General features: G+C 43.9%; 1 protein-coding gene across 2 annotated transcripts in view; it reads right to left on the bottom strand.

Annotated features, from left to right (window-relative positions):
* The window catches only part of SNX2 (sorting nexin 2), a 49671-nt gene extending 31839 nt beyond the window's left edge, over nucleotides 1-17832 (bottom strand). For both annotated transcript variants that reach the window (XM_018571169.1, XM_018571160.1), the window contains exon 1: nucleotides 17673-17832. In XM_018571169.1, coding sequence (XP_018426671.1) covers nucleotides 17673-17780 — 108 coding nt within the window. In that variant the 5' untranslated portion in view covers nucleotides 17781-17832. The remainder of the gene's footprint in view (nucleotides 1-17672) is intronic.
* Between the last annotated feature and the right edge of the window lie 3754 nt (nucleotides 17833-21586).

A 21586-nucleotide genomic window follows, 5' to 3' on the forward strand; every position in this document is an offset into this window, starting at 1 on the left:
TTGTTTTATTTTTTGGACACTGAGGGCCCATTCACACCATGTCCGGATCATCTACAGCCCAGAACAGATTGTTCTGGACCCAAAATGCATCCTAATGTATCCCTATGCTATTTGTGGCCTCTGTTCACACCAGTGCACTCCGTTCCAGACCAGAAAAATACTGCTTGTCCTATTTTGTCTGCTCTGGAAAGCACTGAACACATCAAAAATGCATAAACGCACTGGAAAGGCCATGTAAGACCATTTTAAGCAAACAACAAAAATTCCAAATCACAGCAAAAATGCAATGCACTGCGTTCCATATCTAGTCCAGAAAATTGTGTGAACCTGCCCTGAACGAAGTCTTCAGCCTACATGTGATCATTATGTCAGAGGGTTCCCAATTGTTAGTGGTGAGGAGCACAGTCCATGAATCCCAGGTTTGTCAGATAACAGCTGTACACAGTGTTGACTGCAAGCTATCAAAATTGGTGTGTGTGTGTGTGTGGGGGGCGGCACATGGGATACCATTGCCAAGGTCCATCCTTGTTCTAGGTTAGTGACCCAGAGTACTGAAGCCAGAGTACAGATATGGCAACTAGCCAAATATCGTCTTCAGAAAGGTCACCAACACACATACATATGTTTTTCGCTATTTGATAAGTGTGTTACCAATTTTTATATTATTTCTTGATGATGAATCCACTTACTACTTTGTAAGTAATTTTAGGCGCATTTGCATTTTCTCATGTTGAAAAATGTTGCACCTCTTTGGCAGTGTTTCAATGTTATATACCTTGTTCACAATAAAAATGTATATGCATTAAAAAAAAATGTTTTTTCTTTCAAGCACCGTGCCTCATATTATATAATGCAATGTGCACACCTTACAACTAGCTCCAAGGAAGCTCCATTTCTCAAACCAAATGTAAAATACTGTCACCTTATGGTGTTTTCTCATCCAAGATAATGCTAGGCCATTTATTAATTCCTGAGGACAAGTTCACTTTACTGAATAATATGTGCAAAATCAGCTTCTTGTTGTATTGAAGAAGCATGCTTTTTCGTACAAGGAAAATATGAGTAATCACATTAGCACTGCTTGATAAATTATTCAGTAAGCTAACCACCTTCAATGTTAGAGCTCATAATAAATTGCATCAAAAGATATATGTGGAACACGTGACAAAAAAGCTTCCCATCATACTGAATGTCACCTTAACTATACATAATCAAGCCTCGCATGAATAAGAAATGGAAGAAGTCATTTAGAAATAAGTGCATTAAAAGAGGCCCCTGCACCATGATCACATAAAGAAAACATAATTCCAGTTTACAGTGGACATGTGCATTCCTCATGCAGTGCAAAGTAACAGGTTTACGTTAAGGGGTGACCATCAGTGCTGCCACATGGGAGGAAGGGGACGGAAACGCACGCTTCCCTATACCTGGCAGCCTTGCATTTTTTTTTTTTAATTACCGTCAGCGGCAGAGAAACAATAGAGAGGCAAGTTCTAAGTTAAAGTGAGCCTGCTGCATTGCCCTGCATATACAAAACATGCTCACTATAGAAGCAACCATTTTTGTTAGAGCAGAGAATGGGTAGACTCCTAGTTAGGTGTTTTGTCGTGTATCCCCACAGGATAGATTTCCCCCTTACTTCTCAGTGAAAGTAAAGGATTATGGACAATAAAATGCTAAGACATTAAAGAGTTCTGACTAGAGCTGGGCTTTAACAGACACTGGTCATGAGAGAAATGTAGGTTGTCGCTGCTGATGAACAAATCTGACTTTCTATTGATGCAAACTTGTTTCAGGTTTGTTAGGTATTGAAGCAAAATACAGGAAAGGGAATTTAGCAAAACTGGAGCAGACAAAATCTGGAGCAGCTGTGCATGACAACAAAATCAGCTTCTCTCTTTCATTTTCAAATCTAAAGGTGGCCATACACTTTACAACCCTCGCAAGTCTTTAGTCTTGCGAGGGTTGTAAAGTACTTAAAAAAACGTACGATCTGCCCATCTTGGACAGGCAGATCGTACTTGCGATCATCGCAAGCCCGCCCCCGAGGGGCGGGCTTACGATGACTGCAAACGGGCAGTGTGCGCGTGTGCACACTAGCCCTCTCGGCAGTTGTCGAACAAGCAGGCCACTCACTCGCTGAGAATCGTACGATTCCCGGCGGGTTTTCTAGCATGCTGGTACGACGGAAGACATGCGACCGTACAGTAGAAACGGTCGCACGCCTTCCATACACTGCACGATTATCGTACGATCGTGGGATTTCCCGCGATTCTCGTACGAGAATCGTGCAGTGTATGGGCACCTTTACCTGAACAAACTGAAGAGAGAAGCTGATTGGTTGCCCTGAACAGCTGCTCCCGTTTTGTTAAATTCCCCCCAGCATTTTAATGAGTAACATGAAGGGTAGCCTCCTTTTTCCTCTTATGACAAGTGTATGTTTAGCCAAACATTTGGGGGGGGTTTGGATAGAGTGGGGAATGATTAGAACGCCTGTTAAGTTTTATTGCTGCCAGAGGCTGCATTGGAGAGATTTGTTTAGTATGGGAATGCTAGAACCCCTGTCAGCTTTTTATTGTTGTCTGTTTGCAGATTTTCCCCTCACTTCCTGTGTGGTAAAAGGATGTCCCCAACAACAAAAAAAGTCAGGGAGCCCTATATAGCAGTAAAACCTGACAGGGATTCTAGTTCAACTGACCCCATCCGCATGAAGTATGGGGATGGGGTATGTGGAAGACGTGTATGTATGTGGAGACAACTTCTCAGAGCACTCACCACCACCTTGAAATACTGCCTGTAATCCTGTGAATATACCTCGTCTTGCAGCAGACTGGTGAAGGAAGGTGAAGGATGGTGAAGATCGGGCAAGCAGTGGACAAAACCTTAACCGACAAACTTGCCAGGCCTGAGATGCACCTGATCCAAGATAGCACCAACAGCAAACAACCTCGGGCTTCACCTAAACCAACCAATGGTCCGCCATCCAGAGGGCTTGACCACAAAAAAATCTGCTGTTCTGCCTGTTGAAGATTCTGAAGAGGAGCCAGAGATCATCTTGCACATTGCCCCTGAAGGTCAGCCAGAGATGAGCCCCCACTAGCGCAGAGCGAGAAATCTCTCTCTCACCAATAATGAGAATAGTTGCCAACTATTCCCATAATTGATTATCCATTTAAATCGATTAGTTGTTGCAGCCTACTCTGCATCTACCTCCTTGCAATAGGTCTATAAAGATTGCGTCATGGAATGTTCATGGACTTAATTACAAAAATTAACACTACCTGGTATTGAATAATCTTCAACACAATGCACACATTGTTATTCTACAACAAACTCATTTAACAGGTTCTAAAGTACTTTCTCATAGGAATCCTGCCACTAGTCCAACAAAATCATTACATCCTAGGAGAATTTCAGATCACCCTCTGCTTCAATTAGTGCTATTTGATAGGGGTCCATCACTTAAGATGTGCAGGATAGGCCCATTGTGGTTAGAGAGCATGATTGTTGATTATAAATGTAAAACTGCTATACAAGCCTACAGGCTATACAAGGAGATACTCTGCCACCACCAGAAAACTGGGATATGTTCAATGTACTTTTGAAAAGTACATTTATTTTCAAAGTACACATAGATATATCCATAGACAAAACATTAAGTCTATATAGGATGGCATGGAGTCAGCTGAGAAACAATGTATTATTCCCCCTTTTCCGACACCTATGGTACTTTTAAACTTTATTAGGGCTGCAACCAACTAATCGATTAATTGATAATAATCGATTATGAGAATAATTGTCAACTATTCTCTTTATTAGTTGGTTGGATCCCCACGCTGGGAGGAGGGTACAACGAGCAGTGGGCGGGGGGCAATAGACAGCCTGCTATTGCAATTTGAAATAGTATATAGCATGCCGGCTATTGCACCAGCCCACTACCTGCTGCATTTACATTCAGCTGCCATCTGTGGAATCTTGCCACCGGCAGCTGTCATTCCCTGGCTGAAGCTATTCAAGCGCCATGTGCTTACAATACAGTTAAAACATTAAAAAAATAAAAATTAAGAAAAAAGGAGGAGATTATAAAAAAGTAATTTTCGGTTTCGGCCTCACAAATTCTGCAGCCGGAGATGCATGCAGTGCCATTCATTTCAATGGCACCCCAAAAGCGCCTCCCACCCACAGTGTGATCGCCCACACTGGAACCGCAATGCTGCATGTTCCACTACAGTGCGATTGCTAAAAATTATGAGTGCAGTTTTACTCTGAAGTAAACTTTGTTTGTAACACTGCATTTTGTATTTTATTTTAAATTAAGGATGGGATTTATTTAATGTTTTTTCAGTGAGTCATCAAAAAAATAAATCAGCCAACTAGTCAATTATGAAAATAAATCACTAGTTGCAGCCCTAAAAACATACTAGGAAATTTTATTCAAAATCATTTTGAGCATTGAGACAATAAAGTCAAGATTCTTTATCCAAACAAGATGTTCCTTCCGTCATTCCCCGCATTTTGTCCCTGGATAGAGCTCTGGTAGACTCCCCATAAGTCATTAAACAAACATTTCTTGAATTTTCCAGGGATATTTTTACCCCCAAAGCTCAGTATGCTTTATTTAAATTAGAAATACTGTATACTTGTTTCATATACACTTGGCTCTGGTCATCGAATAATGTTGGACTCTGCTTTGTCTACTTAAGAAACAGAACTAGCTATTAAAATATTTACTAAAACAAAAACCTCCATTCAGTGTTAGTGTAAATATACTGAACACTTCAAAAGTTTGGATTTGCATTCCATCTGTGCTTTACCAGCCGGGTTACACTTCTGTACACTGTCCCTACAGAAAGATTTCAAATTAATTTGTAGGTGACAACAGTTTTCGTATAGAACGGCTGTTTCCAAGAACCACCTGCACTCCTTGCGATCTGCAACCTTCCAATGGTGGTGGTGCTCTGGTGATTACACGGATGGCGCCGTGCAAAACTCAGAATAGTCTCAACTGGTCACTATGTCGCTCTGCGAGGTCCCGAAACGCTAGCTTCAGCTTCTAATGACACGTCGTGACATTCTTCAATAAACATATCCAAGAGATATTGAATTCATCTGTGTGTGTGTGTGTGTGTGTGTGTGTGTGTGTGTGTCGGTGACCTGTTGAGACTATTCTTAGTATAGAACGGGGTACGAGACAGGGGTGCCCTTTGTCAGCCGTTGCTTTTGCTCTAGCTGTAGAATCGTAAAGCCGATATATACCTAATGATATACAGGGCCTTAGATTGAGGAATCTGGAAGAAAAAAAGGGGGTCTTTGTATGCATCCAATATGATAGTATACTTTGCTTATTCACATATCCCATTTTCCAAATCTTCTACCCATCGTACACAGTTTTGGGACATCCTCTGGTAATTAAATTAAATTGCATAAATCTACTAGATTGTAAGCGGACATGAGCAGGACTTTCCTAACCCTCCAGCACTGAAGTTGTATTGACACTGTACTGTCTCCCTCCATTTTTTAAATCCCTGGGCAAACTATTGGAGCTATATAAATCCGGTATAATAACAATAATGATATTCTTTTTCCCCATCAATGTGGTCAGCCACATCCAGATGCCAGCAGGTTGCAACTCACAGATCTCCTCTAAATTCAAATATTTGGGCAATAATCTAGAGTCCCCATGACCTATATATAGAAATCAATATGAACCCAGTAATTCTATCCTTCATGGAGCAATTACACATTGCCTTGCTCTTCAACTTAACTTGATGGGACGCATTAACTTTAATATGATATTTATGTCAAATGTTTTATATGTATTCTCCAAGGCTTCAGTTTATAGTTGTGCTCAAAAGTTTACATACCCCTGGAGAATTGGTAATATATGTAACAGTTTTAAAGAAAACATGAGTGAGCCGGCAAAACACATTTCTTTTAGGCCTCCTTCACACCAGACAGTGCGTTCTATTCCCATTCTGGCTGGAACGCACTGAATCGGCCGGCTCACTCATGTTGTGGGGCGGGTGGTGCGTGGCGGTCCATTGAAGTGAATGGCCCCGTAGCCACACCCTCCGGCAACAATGCGATTGGCCGAACGGGAAAGCAAGGCACACAATGCCTGCGGTCCGTTCCGGCCCAAACAAAATAGTGCTTGCAGCACGCATTGATGTGCCTTGCGTTCCTGTGCAGCTAAAAGCATTGCGGCTGGAGGGCGTGGCTACGGTGCCATTCACTTCAATGGACCGGCACGCCCTCTTCTGCCCCTCAATATAGTGAGTCGGGCCGCGCTGCCCTTACACCTTGCGCCCCTATCCAAGACCAAATACCGCAATTCCTTACTAATCCATCTAGTCAATGCGGCATGAGCGTGCATACCCCTCTACTAGAAACGTTCAGACCCACCACCTCTAAACCTGTGACTGAAAAAGGTTGACGAGATGCGTACCCTGGAGGAGTTGACCGCAGACCTCCACCATGGGCGGGCAGAAATTTCGTAAAACTTGGTTCTACTGGACGGAGTTCGTACATACGGCGGAATTTCTTCTCAATGCTCGCGGTGTAATCTAGAATACGTGCCCTGACATTGCGACATCGCCTGCTGCGCCTGGAACTCTCCCATACGGCTTCTACTCTGCTGCACTTTCTCCCCGGTCCTGCTTTTTCTTTAGTTCCCTATATGTCCCCCTCTTGACCTCACAAGAGATTTGGTGGGTAACTACGAACGGCTTGTCCATAGGGATGTGCCAATATGATGCCTGATACGGATGACTGTTTAACCCTTTCGCTGCCAAGGACGTATGGCATACGGACCTACAAAAGTGCTTCCAGCTGGCCAGGTCAGTATGCCATACGGACCTGGCATTTACAGTTCTACTATAAGCTGATGGTCGCTTTAGCGACCATCAGCTTATAGTATAACTGTTCAGCAGACTGTCCCCTTTAAATTAATAACAACACCTAATCCTTTTTTCCTTCAAGGGGGGGCATCTGATCCTAATTACTTGGGTACGATCGTACCATACTGTGTTGTGTGTTTATACTGTATCTCTCTTGTATGTCCATTTTTTCTGATAGAGAGATAGAGAGATAGAGAGATAGAGAGATAGAGAGATATATATATATATCTATCTATGTGAACGAGGCCTTATTTCTTCCGGGATTCATATTCAACTGTAGGTCATAACAGAATGGCACAATCCTAAAACAAAATATGGCAACAAATAAAGAAAATTAAATGACTCCTGTTCAAAAGTCTGCATACCCTTAGTTCTTAATACTGCATATTATCCCCTTTAGCATCAATAACAGCGTGCAATCTTTTGTAATAGTGGTCTATGAGGCCCCGGATTCTTGCAGGTGGTGTAGCTGCCCATTTGTCTTGGCAAAATGCCTCTAGGTCATGCAAAGTCTTTGGTCGTCTTGTATGAACTGCATGTTTGAGATCTCCCCAGAGAGGCTTGATGATATTAAGGTCAGGAGACTGTGATGGGCACTTCAGAACCTTCACCTTTTTCTGCTGTAACTGCTGGAGGGCCAACTTGGCCTTGTGCTTAGGGTCATTGTTGTGCTGGAAAGTCCAAGAGCGTCCCATGTGCAGATTTCATGCAGAAGAATGCAAATTGTCTGCCAGTATTTTCTGATAACATGCTGTATTTATCTTGCCATCAATTTTCACAAGATTCCCCGTGCCTTTAGAGCTCAGTAAGCCACCACCATGCTTCACAGTGTGGATGGTATTTTGGTCTCGTCACTCCAAGTTACAGTGTCATAAAATATGAGATGTTGTCGGGCATATTGTAACTGGGCTTTTTTGTGGCACTGACGCAGTAGAGGCTTCTTCCTGGCAACTCAGCCATGCAGCTCACGTATTGTGCTCCTTGAAAAAAAACATTATTTTCCAGAGAAGCCTGTATTTCTCCTGAGGTTACCTGTGGGGTTTTCTATGTATCCCGAACAATTCTTCTGGCAGTTGTGGCTGCAATCTTTCTTTGTCTACCTGACCTTGGCTTGGCATCAAGAGATCCTCGAATTTTACAGTTCCTAATAAGTGATTGAACAGTACTGACTGGCATTTTAAAGGCTTTGGATAGCTTTTTATATCCTTTTCCATCTTTATAAAGTTCCATGACCTTGTTACGCAGGTCTTTTGCCAATTCTTTTCTGCTCCCCATGGCTCAGTATCTAGCCTGCCAAGTGCATCCACGAGAGAGGTAACAAACTCATTGGGGGGAATTTAATCAAAGCAATTGCGAGTGTTTGAACTTGCATGGAAAATATTTGCACCAGATTTATCAAGCTAGTGTAATGTTGTTGATAAATGAGGTTTAATAGACTCCAGGAAAGAAGACTTGTAACTTCAGGCAAAAAGCGTAACTGTTGCATCTTGAAGAAGTGGTCATGGAGACTTAAGTTGTGAGTGTTTTCTTAGGTGATGCTCCAGTTTCAGACAGCCCAGAACAAGTGCAGATGAACACACGTGCAAAAAAGGTGCAAAACACGTGCAGTTGGAAAAGTAGTGCAAGCTCTGAAGAAAACAGGGGCACAAGTTAAAAGACAGATTTGCCCATAAAAAAAATATGATCCAAGAGGCTAAAACTGTCGCAAGTGCGTTGATAAATTCCCCCCATTGACTATTTATTCAGACACTAATTGATAAAAGCCACAGATGTGGGAAATGAACCTTTAATTGCCATTTGAACCTGTGTGTGTCACCTTGCGTGTCTGTAACCAGGTCAAACATTCCAGGGTATGTAAACTCTTGATCAGGGCCATTTGGGTGATTTCCGTTATCATTATGATTTAAAAAAAAGGAGTTTTTTGGGCGTGATCAATCATGTTTTTAATATCAATGCCAGATTTTCACGATTTCTGCCAGGGTATGCAAACTTTTCAGCACAACTGTATATCCCACAGAAAGTCCCTTCTTTTGAACTTAACTAAAGAAATCCTTATCCTGGCAGGTTAACTTAGTAAATTAAGCCTTACGGGTATAAAGAGCAGGACATATGACAGGTTTTTATAGGTTTCAGATTGAAGAAATTACTGTCAGAATGTGTTTTTAGACAAGGCCCACTTTGACAACAGCTAATACTGTGCAGTAGGAGCAACTGTAAATTTATGAAAACCTTATGTGAGCAGAGATTTGAATTCACTTATTTATATATAAGTGATGACTAGGGCTAGTATTAGGAGTACTGCAACTTCTAAAATAATCATCAAAAAGGAGTACAAGATATATCATTTTTACTAAACATTATAGGAGCAAAATATTTATTAACCTGTTATTACTCATTCACAGTTTGCAGTGGGCAAAGGTTTCTCTCAATGAGAAAAGAAGTCATTTTCTTCATTTACCAGGAATGCCGTTTCCCCCTTACTATACAGTCACTAGCATAGGATCACAAACCTTAGCTGCATACCACTGATCATCCAACATTGGACTACGAACCAAAGGTGCCTCTCTGTAGTCTTTCAGAAGGTACGGGGTTCTTGTCTCGTCAATGAAGTCAGGCAAAGGCTACTTATTTTAGGTTAGTAATCAAAGCATAGGTTTCCTGGGGCTATTCATACACAAAGGGAGCTATTTACTAAATAAAAGCAAGAGTAAAAATATTGTGAAAAAAAATAAAAGGAGTTAGTCATGGTCACCAATCATGTTCCCTCTGATTCTCTGGGGGGACAAAGGGAGGAGCTTCATTCTGAAAACACTAGTCATTTGGCTGTTATAACCAAGTGGCTTCTCTACTTTTAGGTCCCTTTCACACTAAAGCGACACTTGCCTCGAGCGGATCCGCGCGGCCGGGATAGCGCGACTGTTCGTACCCATTCACACTGGGCGTTTAATCGCATGATTTCCGCCGCGTGATATCACGAGAAGTCGCCGTCCAATGATTTTCAATGGAGCTGTTCTGTTGAACAGCTCCATGTCGCTCATCACGGGAGCGGCAAATACGCCCCAAAGAAGCTCCTGTACTTCTTTGGGCGTAGGGCGTTGTGTAGCGCGTTCCTACGCTCTGCAAAACGCTCAAACACCGAAATCCCATTTTTTCCTATGGGTATGGTTCACACCTGGGCATATTACAGGCCGTATGAACGCGCTACAAAACGCCCTAAGCCCAAAGAAGTACAGGAGCTTCTTTGGGGCATATTTGCCGCGCGTATCCATTGGGATACAGCCAGGTAGCCCTCGGAAACGCGCGTTTGTCGACAAACGCGCATATTCGATACGCCTAGGTGTGAACTCAGCCTAAGGCTGCCCCTGCACTGCAAGGGTTAACTATTAGTTTATGGCTAGGGGACCGGATAAAGCTGTTTTACCCGCCTGAACCCCGCTCTTGCAGGCTCCCGCTGGGCTGCTAAGACTGGTCCCGAAGCCTCTTCTCCCCTGCGCTCCAGCTGTTTAGGGACCGGTGATGTCATCAAATACAATGCAGGCTCCATAGTCCTGCAATGTACGTGATGTCATGGAACAGCCGGAGCAGATATACTCGGTCAGTCCTCTGGCCCGCCTGGCTGCTAGGCTGGTCCCCTGGTTTCCAGTGATCTGAGGATCCCTGATATCATCACATCTGGTATTAGACATGAGGACACCGAGACACATACCACATTTGGTGCGGAGCGGGAGAGAGCTGAGCAGCCACTGCTGCAGGACCGACGATCGAGTCTTTATTTTTACCGCTAGAAAAAAAACAAGCAGTTAACCATTGCAGTGCAGAGGTAGCCCCACTGCAAGGGTTAATTTCTTAAAATCCTGGAGTTCTTTAAGTTTGAAATAATAGTTTAGTAGCAAAGGTTTCTTATCTAAAGGCTATGACCAACGGACAGCATCTAAATCATTACTGCCCGACTACTGTAGTAAGAGGTTTACCAATCTGAAAGGAAATCGGTTCTCCAGTTCAGAGCCCTCCACACCCCCATGCTGAAACAAAGACTAGATACCCTCTGACGTCTCTACCTTCTTATTCCCCTGGGAGGAATGTAGAGGCAGCTGGCCACTGTTTCTGAAAATACTAACTGCCTGGCTTCAATACTTGCAGTCACAAACCTGAAATAAGTATACAAATAACAAAGTCAGACTTTCCTGATGTGCATACTAACTCCAAGTAAGTGAGTCTGATGGTAATGGTTCAGCATGACAGCCAAACAACTCGCATGTTCAGAAGGTCAGCAATGCTTGCCCCCATATTTCTCCTATGACGGTTTCCTTTAAAGTATAAACATGCAACTGCTACAAAATATTATTTATATACACACACACACACACACACACACACACACTGTGTAAAGAACAAAGATGATTAACAAAGCACACAGTTACCTAAACAACCAATCAGATTTCAGCTTTGTCGTCAAGTCAGATCCAGAATCATGAACTCCCCTTAACTATGGCATATGGAATACCGGGTAGGTATTAGGTAGGTGTAGGTAACCTTGGTACTCCAGTTGTGGTAAAACCACAAATGCCATCATGCCTCTTAAGAGTCATGCCTTTGGCTGTGCGGGTTCGGCAAAGCCTCATGGGACTCGTAGTTCCACAATGGCTAGCGTGCAGAGGTCCTGATAGGTTCAAATCCTTTAACAGTATTTAAAGGAGAACTATGAGGTGAGTGAAAAATCACTCAGCCTCATAGTTCGAGCTGATGTGTGACAATAAAACTGTCACGCGTCGGCTCAATAGATCGGGAACACATGCCGTCGCTCGCTCACTTCTCGATCCTGTCCCTGCAGAGAGCCGTGACTCTCACTCACAGCTCCCTGCAGGGATTCCCCCCTCCCTGCTCCTATCCTCCAGCACTGACTGGTGGAACGGACTGGGGAGGAGGGTACAGCTGGCTCTGCCTCTAGATAGGCAGAGCCCGCTGTCAATCACCCAGCTGGGTGGATCTCGACAGTAAAGTCAGGAGCTGCAGCTCGCGGTATACTGAGCTTTGGGTGACGGGAGGACGATAGTTTGTGTCCTCCTGTGACCCTTAGGAGAACTATGGGGAAAAGCCCTGACCCCATAGTTCTCCTTTAATCCTTTGTAACATTTTTAGCTTAAGCAGCTCCCAAGTCTTAGGCAAGCTACACACATTTCAAATCGATTGGAAAATCTCTTTGCAATCTCCTTTCGATCTACCAACACTGTGCAAGCACTGGAAAAATCCATTTCGGTAGACTCTTATACTACATAGTCCTTAGTAGATTCATAGAAAATTGCAGGTGGCACAGCGCATGGCCAGCTTTATACTCACATATCCACCCTACTGCCAGATCTTTCCAGTAGTAGGTGTTCACCTCCCAGCCGGGTGCACAATGAAGTCTACCTTACATAGTTACATAGTATTTGGGGTTGAATAAAGACATAAGTCCATCAAGTCCAACCCATATAGTTCCACGCTTCTTCTGCACGCATGCAGAAATACTAGAGGCCGTCTATTGCTGGTGTATAGATGATCTCGCCATAGGAATGGACGAACATTTTCCATGCATGTTCTTAAGAAGCTGCCTATCAGTGAGATTTTGTGGCACAGGCTGTGTGGCTCCTGACAGCCTCTACAATGAAGATCAAGCAAGAGCAAGGACAGATAAGTAAAAGACTGGGTCCATTAAAGGATACTGATACTAAAAACAGAATGATCCTTCAAGCTACATCTATTTATTAGGATTACAATACAAGAGAAAAATGAAGGCTGCTAATGCTGACCTCTCCTTTAACAAATGTTGGTTGCCTGGCTGTAATGCTCTTACTTCAATCCTTAGTCACTGACCCTACAGGCAGAAAATCACCAGCATACTTGATCCAGATCACTGAGTGAATGAGAAACTATTGAAGTCACAGACAGCCAGGCAGCTACAACTTTCAAATGGTGAATGGAAGCCCCCCATATCTTCATGATGATCATGACCGTGCAAGTAAACCTCTGGTGAGAGAAGTATGGAGACAATTATTGCTGACAAATTGTCCCACTGGCTTCAATGACTTCAGTTGCTGACTTGAATACTTGTTCCGGGTCAGACTTGGTCGAAGGCTCCATTCACAGTTGGGATTGGGGCCGATTAGGTAAATCTTACAAATTGCTCCAGGAGACTTATGTGAACAGCTGCAATGCTGTTTGCATGTCATTGGACATGCTAGGATTACCTGCAGATGATTGCTCCAGTTGCAGTTTGTTTTTGCATGAATCTCACAAAGCAATTTGGCCCCTATCGCAAAAATGCATGTGCCTAAAGCAGAACGGTGGCCCTGCACTTCCACTTCTGCCATCGGTTAGATCCTGGGAATGGATCTGTAATGCATGGACAGCCAATGGCGAGACTGAGATGCTTTTAGAGAAGGGATGGACAAAATAACATGGAATTCAGGCGCAAGCTCCATTGACAACAACTAAAGGAAACCTCAAAAGTTAGACTCCAGCTGTATTTTTTTTTTAAAGGAGCATTGGATGCCTGGCTCCTAAGATTTATGCTGCTCTGGTTTAGTGCATTAGCTGACCCCACATTGCTGAAATCATCGTTGGACTGCCTCAAACCAGGAAACAGGCATACCCCGAATTAAAATTTGGAATGCTGCAAGAGTCTTGGGGTTCACATGCTAAAACGCAGAGTTTTAGTGTGTGGACTAGTCTACAGAGTAAAGTCCGTGTGGGGATGGTGTGCTGTGCTGTTGCAGTGCATCACACTGCTTACTTTTTTTAACTTTATTAGGAGTTTACAAAGTGTACACTCCGCTCAGGTCTACACACAACAATGTTGTGTGCTGCGCCTCAGGGTGGTGACAGCAATGCTGTGTGCTGCGCTGCAGTGCGCTGACCTGCTAAAATAAAATAAATAATTCAGCATGTCGGCATTTTTCCACACCACACCCACATTGTCCTGTGAAGGGGACACATAGTAGGGCTGCAACAACTAATCGACAATCGATTATAATCGATTATTGAAAAAGTTGTCAACTTTTTCAATCATCGATTAATCGGCTTCTGATTGGTTGGCCCTGTTCACGGCTCCACACACGCTGCGCGCCACACCTCCTCCCCACCTCACGTTTGCCGCTGCCAGGCCCCGCCGCATCCACGCTCCACACGCAGCACCTCCTCCCTGCCTCACGCTCACCGCCCGCCCATGATCAGCACAGGGACGCGGGTAGAAGAAGTAAGTTGCTGGAGTTGACTGCTCAGGTAAGCCTGCACTCCCCCACATGGTGCTCTATAATGTATTGCTGGGATTTGTATTCCTTTATAGCTGATGGTACATTGTGCTGTACTGTATATTGTACAGAGCAATGTACCATCAGCTATAGAGGAATACAAATCCCAGCAATACATTGTAAGTGTATAATGTATTGCTGAGATTTGTTGTATTCCTCTATAGCTTGTGGTATTCTGTATTGCGCTGTATAGAGGACTACAAATCCCAGCAATAATACATTATAAAGTGGAATACCACCAGCTATAGAGTACAACAAATCCAAGCAATAATACATTATACAGCGCAATGCAGAATACCACCAGCTATACTGTACTATTGCTGGTAGTATTCTGCATTGTGCTGTATCATGTACTATTGCTTTGATTTGCAGTCCTCTATAGCCGGTGCCAGTCTTCATCATTGCTGTATAATTTTACATTTTACTATATTGCACACCACACTTTTTTTGTTTTTCTTTTTTACTTCCACCGCTCCAAGCATGCTCTTGTGATGGACTGCAATCTCAATACAAACTAGTAGTCCCATCACTGGAGCCATTTTTAAAAATGTATTTTATTTTTTTATCCGATTAATCGAACTTAATAATCGGCTAACTAATCGATTTTGAAAATAATCGTTAGCTGCAGCTCTAACACATAGAACACAATTGTTTGCAATGGGCCCTTGTGGTGACTGGTGTTGATCAGTTGCTGAAAACCAGAAGCCACTGCTAATGGTATGAACGAGCCCTTACCCTTACATGGGCTCTTACAGATCAGTTTTAACGCAAAGTGCTGAAGTGAACAGGGTCACCCTGACAGCCAGGCAACATGCATTTGCAGAATAGAAAGAAATGGCAGCCTCCATGCTGCCATCAAGAAAGGTTTTCTTTCATTAAAACCTGTGGCTTTTCTGGTCACCAGCAGGAAGGTCCAGGTCCCTCTTTACGGAGTTAGGAATAGAGTAAAAGTGACCACATCTCTCCAGGGTCACTCTAAGTATGCCCAGTCAGGCTGCCCGTCGCACCCTGAGGCCCCAGTCAGGCTGCCCGTCGCACCCTGAGGCCAATAGGGAGTAAGGAGACCATGAAGGGGCACACTTAGAGTAAACCTGACAGACCTTGCCATACACAGCTCGAATCTTCCTGTGAATCGGCCACAATCTGAACCCGTGGGTGGCCCTGCCAACACCACCCAACTTGACAAACTTCAATTGGAAAAATCAAAGGTAGTTGGGCCAAACAGTGATGGCAGCCAATCAGATGTAGACACTGGTCTGCCGTTCCTGCTGTCAAACTACATTAGCCGGCAGGAAGATTCCTCCTTCCACACTGTTTAGCTCGGATGGGGAATTGCGTGATTTCTCTTGTCCAGCCTGCTGAGCTGAAGGAGAGAAATCGTTACATGTATGGCCAGCTATATACCAGAAGAAAAACAAGTTCTGCATTACAGATCATTCTGCCAACTGCCAGAAGTTTGACAAACCTGCTGGAACATGTGACACTCCTAACAGTCTGCACAGGCCCGTATCTATACTGCAGGCTGCTCCTGATAAAACTACAACTACACTGTGTGATGCTCCAACTCTGACAGATAACAAGCCCCCATTTATCTAGCGTTACATTTTATTCCAGCAACACCAACAATTTATACACCTCGGAGGGAACACAACTGGCCAAACACAACAAGACGAGCGAGTAACATTCCACAACTACAATGAGCAGATTCTATCAGAGAGGCGGAAAGTTCTTGTTGGGACAAAATACACAGACACTGCCTCCTCCTCCCTGCAGGACCTGCACTCCAAATGTTTACATTACACAAAACTGCAAAGACAGAAAAACAAGACAGCTTTCTATGCCAAATAAGCATCCGGAGAGGAATGACGAGGTCACCAGAACCACAAACACTCACCCATCAATACAAATAAAGGCCAAGGTGTTAAACTGTCCAATCAGGAAAGCAGTCTGCCATCACTACCATCCATGGGCCAATCACTACAGGATGCATGGTGCACCAATCCGGTAGCCTAGGGCAGTGGTTGTCAACATGTAAGGTGTAGCGGGTCTCAATTGTGGCCCCTGACAACTCCAAAGGGCCACTCATAATATTCAGTACATGACAAAAGACTGTCAGAGATTTTAGACAAACAAGAGGAAATTATTAGACACTGCAGATCTGCAACAGGGGTGGCTGGAGACTGAAGACATGCTAAGGGAGACAGTCAGAGACTGGAGCCATGGCCTACGACAATGGCCACCAGACTGCTAGAGAGCACAGACATTACAGCCTCTTTATGAATACATGCTTCAAGTACTGACTACTGGGGGTCTGCAAAGGGGCAATATAGGAGACTGTCAGAGACTGGAGTCATGGTCCGAGCCACAGACCCCATGACCTGTGACACTGCCCAACAGACTGCTAGAGATCACAGACATTACAGCCTCTTTATGAATATATGCTTCAAATACTGACTACTGGAGTCTGCAAAGGGCAATATATGGCCCTCGGGCCGCAGGTTAGTAGATTCCTGGTGCTATAGAGAGAATAAATAAGACCCTGTGTTGTATTAGAATACACTACTCCCTCTCCCCATGGTCTAGCAGTGCCCTCTGCATCCTCCTCCGTCCTGTGCCATCGGTCCAGTTCAACTTCCTGTAGGCCCCGGGTGTCATGGATACACCCCCGGGGTGAGGAGTGTCAGTGCAGCATCATTGGACCCCCAGTACAATGCAACACAGAATGGCACTGATGTCACTACAGAGGACCGCCCACCACTGGAAAGGGTATTAGAGGACCGCTGATCATGTGACTGAAGACATACATTTAGGTAGGTACATCAAGAATTTCTTGATATTAGGTAGATGCGTGTTGGGTAATCACCAATGAAATAGGACTTTAACCCTTTCCTTGCCTCTAAGACACCCAGACCAAATGTAGCATGCCTCAGCTATAGTGAGGTCACCATGAGGTGAACTAGCTACCTCACTGACATCACATTCATTTCTGTGTGCTGCCAACAAGTAGTTATCTCTCCCAGCAGCACAGCCATTCAGTCAACATGTAGCCTGAGCCTTACTGTGCCCCTGGAGGACATATTGCATGGAGGTGAGAAACCACTGGAGGAAGCTGACATTACTTTCCTCCTGCTAGGCTAAGTACCAGTTCAGAAACAGCCATGTCACCTGCAGCAGGTTTAAATAGGCTCTTCTCCACTGCTGCAGATTTAGCTTTGAGTGCAGCAGTCACAGGTTAACAGCTTCCACCAAAGCCTTTTCACACAGGGATCCTGGTAATCTTGCTAAGCTGTCTGATGTCAGGGTGAGTTCCCTGCCTGCAATGATGGGAGCAGGAGGGATGATGTCAGAGAGGGGACAGCTGACTCTGCTGGGCCCACAACTGTCACAGATCAGGGGAGCAAAGAGTGACATGACACCCTGAGAGAGACAACACAAAGCCTGCACCCCTTTCCTCTCCCAGACTGGGATATGTAGAGGGCAGCCTCACCTCCATGGTGGACACGGTACTAGTGAAGAGATCCTCGCCGTCTTCCAGCTCCTCGAATTCGGTGTTTCTCCCATCTCCCAGCGGAGGCGGCTCCCTCTCTGCTGCCATCTTCGCTTCCCACTGTCACTGCTGACCCGCCTATTGTCTTCCTGCTTCACACTGTCACGTGAGGGCGCGTGACTTCCCGGAGTGTCCACCCATCAGCACCAGGAAGCTAGGGCGGCCAATCAAATCATGCGATTCCGGATAAGGGTGGCCATCTTTGTTGTGGTCAAAGAAACCATTCATTTTTTTCCTAAAGTATCCTGCATTTGTGTTCTGTATAAAATGTCTAAACTATTTGTAATTGCAGTGACCTTTTATAATGCAAACCAAAGCAGAGCAGCCAGAGAGCAGGAGCTAAAGAGTTATGGGGAGCGCTTGTGCTGTGACTTGGGAACCTGGGCTGGGGGCAGAGGGCTGCAGAGAGTAGTGACTGGCTTCAGTCACACTTGCTACTTGCATTTTTGTGCTCTATATGCAGAAATAATCTGTCAGGGTGTTTATGCTACTATATGCGTTAAATTACATGCATTTAGATGCATCTGGTGCTAAATCCTGGCATCAAATCATGTTTACATGTGTTTTGGTGCGTTAAGACGTTAAAATTGATTCCTAGACGCACCTGTCTTCTATTTTTTCTGCATGCAGATAAAAACATCTAAATGCAATGTGTGAATATATTCATTGGATGCATATATAGATATATATGTATATATGCGTTTAGATGCATCTAATCTCACCTAGTGTGAACATAGCCTAACAGTGCAGCAGGTGCATTGGGTTGCCATTCATTTGAATGGCTCCCCAACACACCTACCAGGCGCAATGCGCTCAACCGCAACAGGCGGTACTGCATTACCATGTGGTTAACATATGCACTTTAAAAAAAATGCAATGCATGGTATTGTGGTATCGTGTGTTGCAGCGCAGTGCTTTGTGGCCAGGAGGTGTGTTTGGGGTGCCATTCAAATGAAGGGCAAAGCAACGCACCTGCTGCACTGTAAGTCCCCATTCAGACCATATGTATTGGGGCAATTTGCCTTGTCACAGATGGGCTCAGTTCATACCCCCACAACGCAAGGGTGTTGCAGTGGTGTGTGCTGAAAAAAGTATGGCATGCAGTATTTTTTCTGCACAGTCGGATATGATGCACTACAACCGCCTCGCACCCCAGTGTGCCTATAGAACTGAATAAAATGTGACTTGAAACATTTCAATACAGTCTAAAGTACACCCAGCTTGGTGCCAGGTTGAAGACATGATTGGAAGAATAGGTCACCAGCACTCCAAGTATTTAAAATGAATAAGTCCTTTTTATTGGACAATAGTGTCACAAAGATCAAAAAGAGGCTCTTTTTGATCTTTGTGACACTATTGTCCAATAAAAAGGACTTATTCATTTTAAATACTTGGAGTGCTGGTGACCTATTCTTCCAATTGTGTATTTTGCACGGTGCCATCCGTGGAGTTACTACAAGCACCATCTTTGTTTATTGGCCGGGACTGCTGAAAGGTGTGCGGAGAGTATCCTCACCAATTGCAGGTTGAAGACATGGGCACTGTTTTGGGCACTGCACATTGTGCAGTTTAAGCACTGCCAGATGCTGATTAGTACTTCATACTTCCTGAAATTACACAAAGCAATGTTCTGACAGGCAGAGAATATTGATTGGTTATGGTAGTTTCCTGTACAGCTTTACAGCTGAAAATTTGTTTTTATCCACCGTGCCATCAGCGATGTACGCTTTTCTATCTCAAACACCAGGAAACTTGGTCAACTGTGACAGGGGGATGCAGATCTAGGAGAACCATGACTTATTCAAGAAGCATACTTAGGAGCCTTTAGAGCTCAATGAGCTAGAAATTGTGGAGAGAAGGGGAGTTGCAGTAGTATGCTAAGTGAGTTGGGAGTAGAGCCAACGCATTGCAGTGTTAAGGGTTTGATTGTTACTGGCGTGCATGAAATTAAAGTGGAACTACACCCTCCCATATTTACAGCCAAGGAAGGTACCATCTTAGCCTCTATTTGGATTGTGGTTGCCATGGTGCTGCACATGTGATCGGCTATAACATCAGCCATTTGAGGGCTTGAAAGTGCATTTGAGAGCTGAAATAAGCATACTGGCAACCTTTGCAGTTATTACATGAGGCATACCTTGAAACTGTTTTGGAAGACAGTTAAAGAAAAACTAGACCCACCAATTTAATAGTCTCCCAAAACAGTTACTTTTAAGGCATGCCAACTGTCAAGGTTGCCAGTGTGCCTATTTTAGCTCTCAAATGAACTTGCAAGCCCTCAAATGGCTGATGTTATAGCTGATCACATGTGCAGTGCTATGGCAACTGCAATCCAAATGGAGGCTAAGATGGCACCTTCCTTGGTTTTAAGGGATAGGAGGGTGTATTTTCACTTTAAATAGGTGAATCTAGTTCCACTTTAAGTTATAGTAATATGGCCCTCTAAACAAACAATGCCCATTTGACAATATGTAGATGAAAACTGGCAATCGTGATTTAATACATGGGCTACAAGTGGACAACTATGGCAATATCTGGCAATACTTGGATAACAAATGATCAGTTGTTACAAAACATGGGCAATCTATACAGCATGAGGGAAGCAAATGGGCAGTTGTTACATTACACGGGCACTGACACTACAATAGACATGTGTGATTTGTTTAGTTCCGAATTGAAATTCTTATGAATTTCTGAATGACAGATATAAGGAATCTGAACGTATCCAAATGTGCGATAACGAAATTCGGATACATCCGAATTTCATGCGGAACGAAACAGAAGCGGGAGAGCTGTCATTTGCAGCTCTCTGACTTCTCTGCTCTTTGTTGACATTCTGGACTTGTATCCCGAATGAAAACAAAGTAACAAAATATTGTTACAAAATGTACGGAAAGAAAGAAACTCAGAGACCTGTGTTATTCTGTAACAGCTTCTGCTTCTTTGCTGATACTCCCGACCCCAATGTAAAGAATCTGTCACAGAATACACTAAAGTGTTAAACAGATCACAGATATAATTAAAAAAAACAGGGTGCGATTCTCCCCACAATTCATACCAGACCCTCTAGGTCTTGTAGGAATTTTAAGGGGGACCCCAACCCCCACAAAATGAAAAGAAATGTGGGGTCCTTGTTGGAATGTACAACATTTTCATGACGAAAGCTGCCGAACAGATATCTTCACATCTTAATTGCATTGCTCATCAAAGAAACCAACTGTGTGTTGTTCATGCCTGGGGCATGGCAGGGGAGATGAGAAAGGTGACATTCATTCATCTGGACAAGACATCAAGCGTTGCACCCTGTGGTGTTGATAGGGGTGTAGGCACATTGGGAAGACATGTTCAAGATATCCGGATTTTGCATATGAATGTGACTGGCCATTGTCTAAAGATCAAAGGACAAGGTGTTGACCTAGGCCAAGGAATGGTGCCCCCTGCTGGAGGACTACAGTGCATGTGGACAAATGTGAAGGACCATGCCGATTGGCCGAAAGACATTTAAGGGACATGCGGAATTCTGGGTAAAGGGGGTGTCGATGTATGTGTATGAATGGGATAAAAGTCTGTGCGCGGCAATATTGCTCTCTTTTTTGAGCCCAGCCAGGATATAGGAACTAGAGGACGGACTTGCTGTGTAAAGTATTCTCTTGATTGTCTTATTGTATCTGTTTGTATCTTTTATTATGTTTGGTTAGATTTGTGTATAAATAAATAAGACCATTGCTTCTTTTAATCATTGTATCGTTATCATCATTGGAAGCAGAGAATAGCAAGTTAGCTTATTTCAGGAAGCCAAGGCAATTTAGATATTACAGGCCCCCCCCCCTAAAATCCCATACCAGATCCTTAAT

Source organism: Nanorana parkeri, unplaced genomic scaffold (assembly GCF_000935625.1).
Source record: "Nanorana parkeri isolate BGI_ZX_2015 unplaced genomic scaffold, ASM93562v1 scaffold40, whole genome shotgun sequence".
Classification (NCBI taxonomy): domain Eukaryota; kingdom Metazoa; phylum Chordata; class Amphibia; order Anura; family Dicroglossidae; genus Nanorana; species Nanorana parkeri.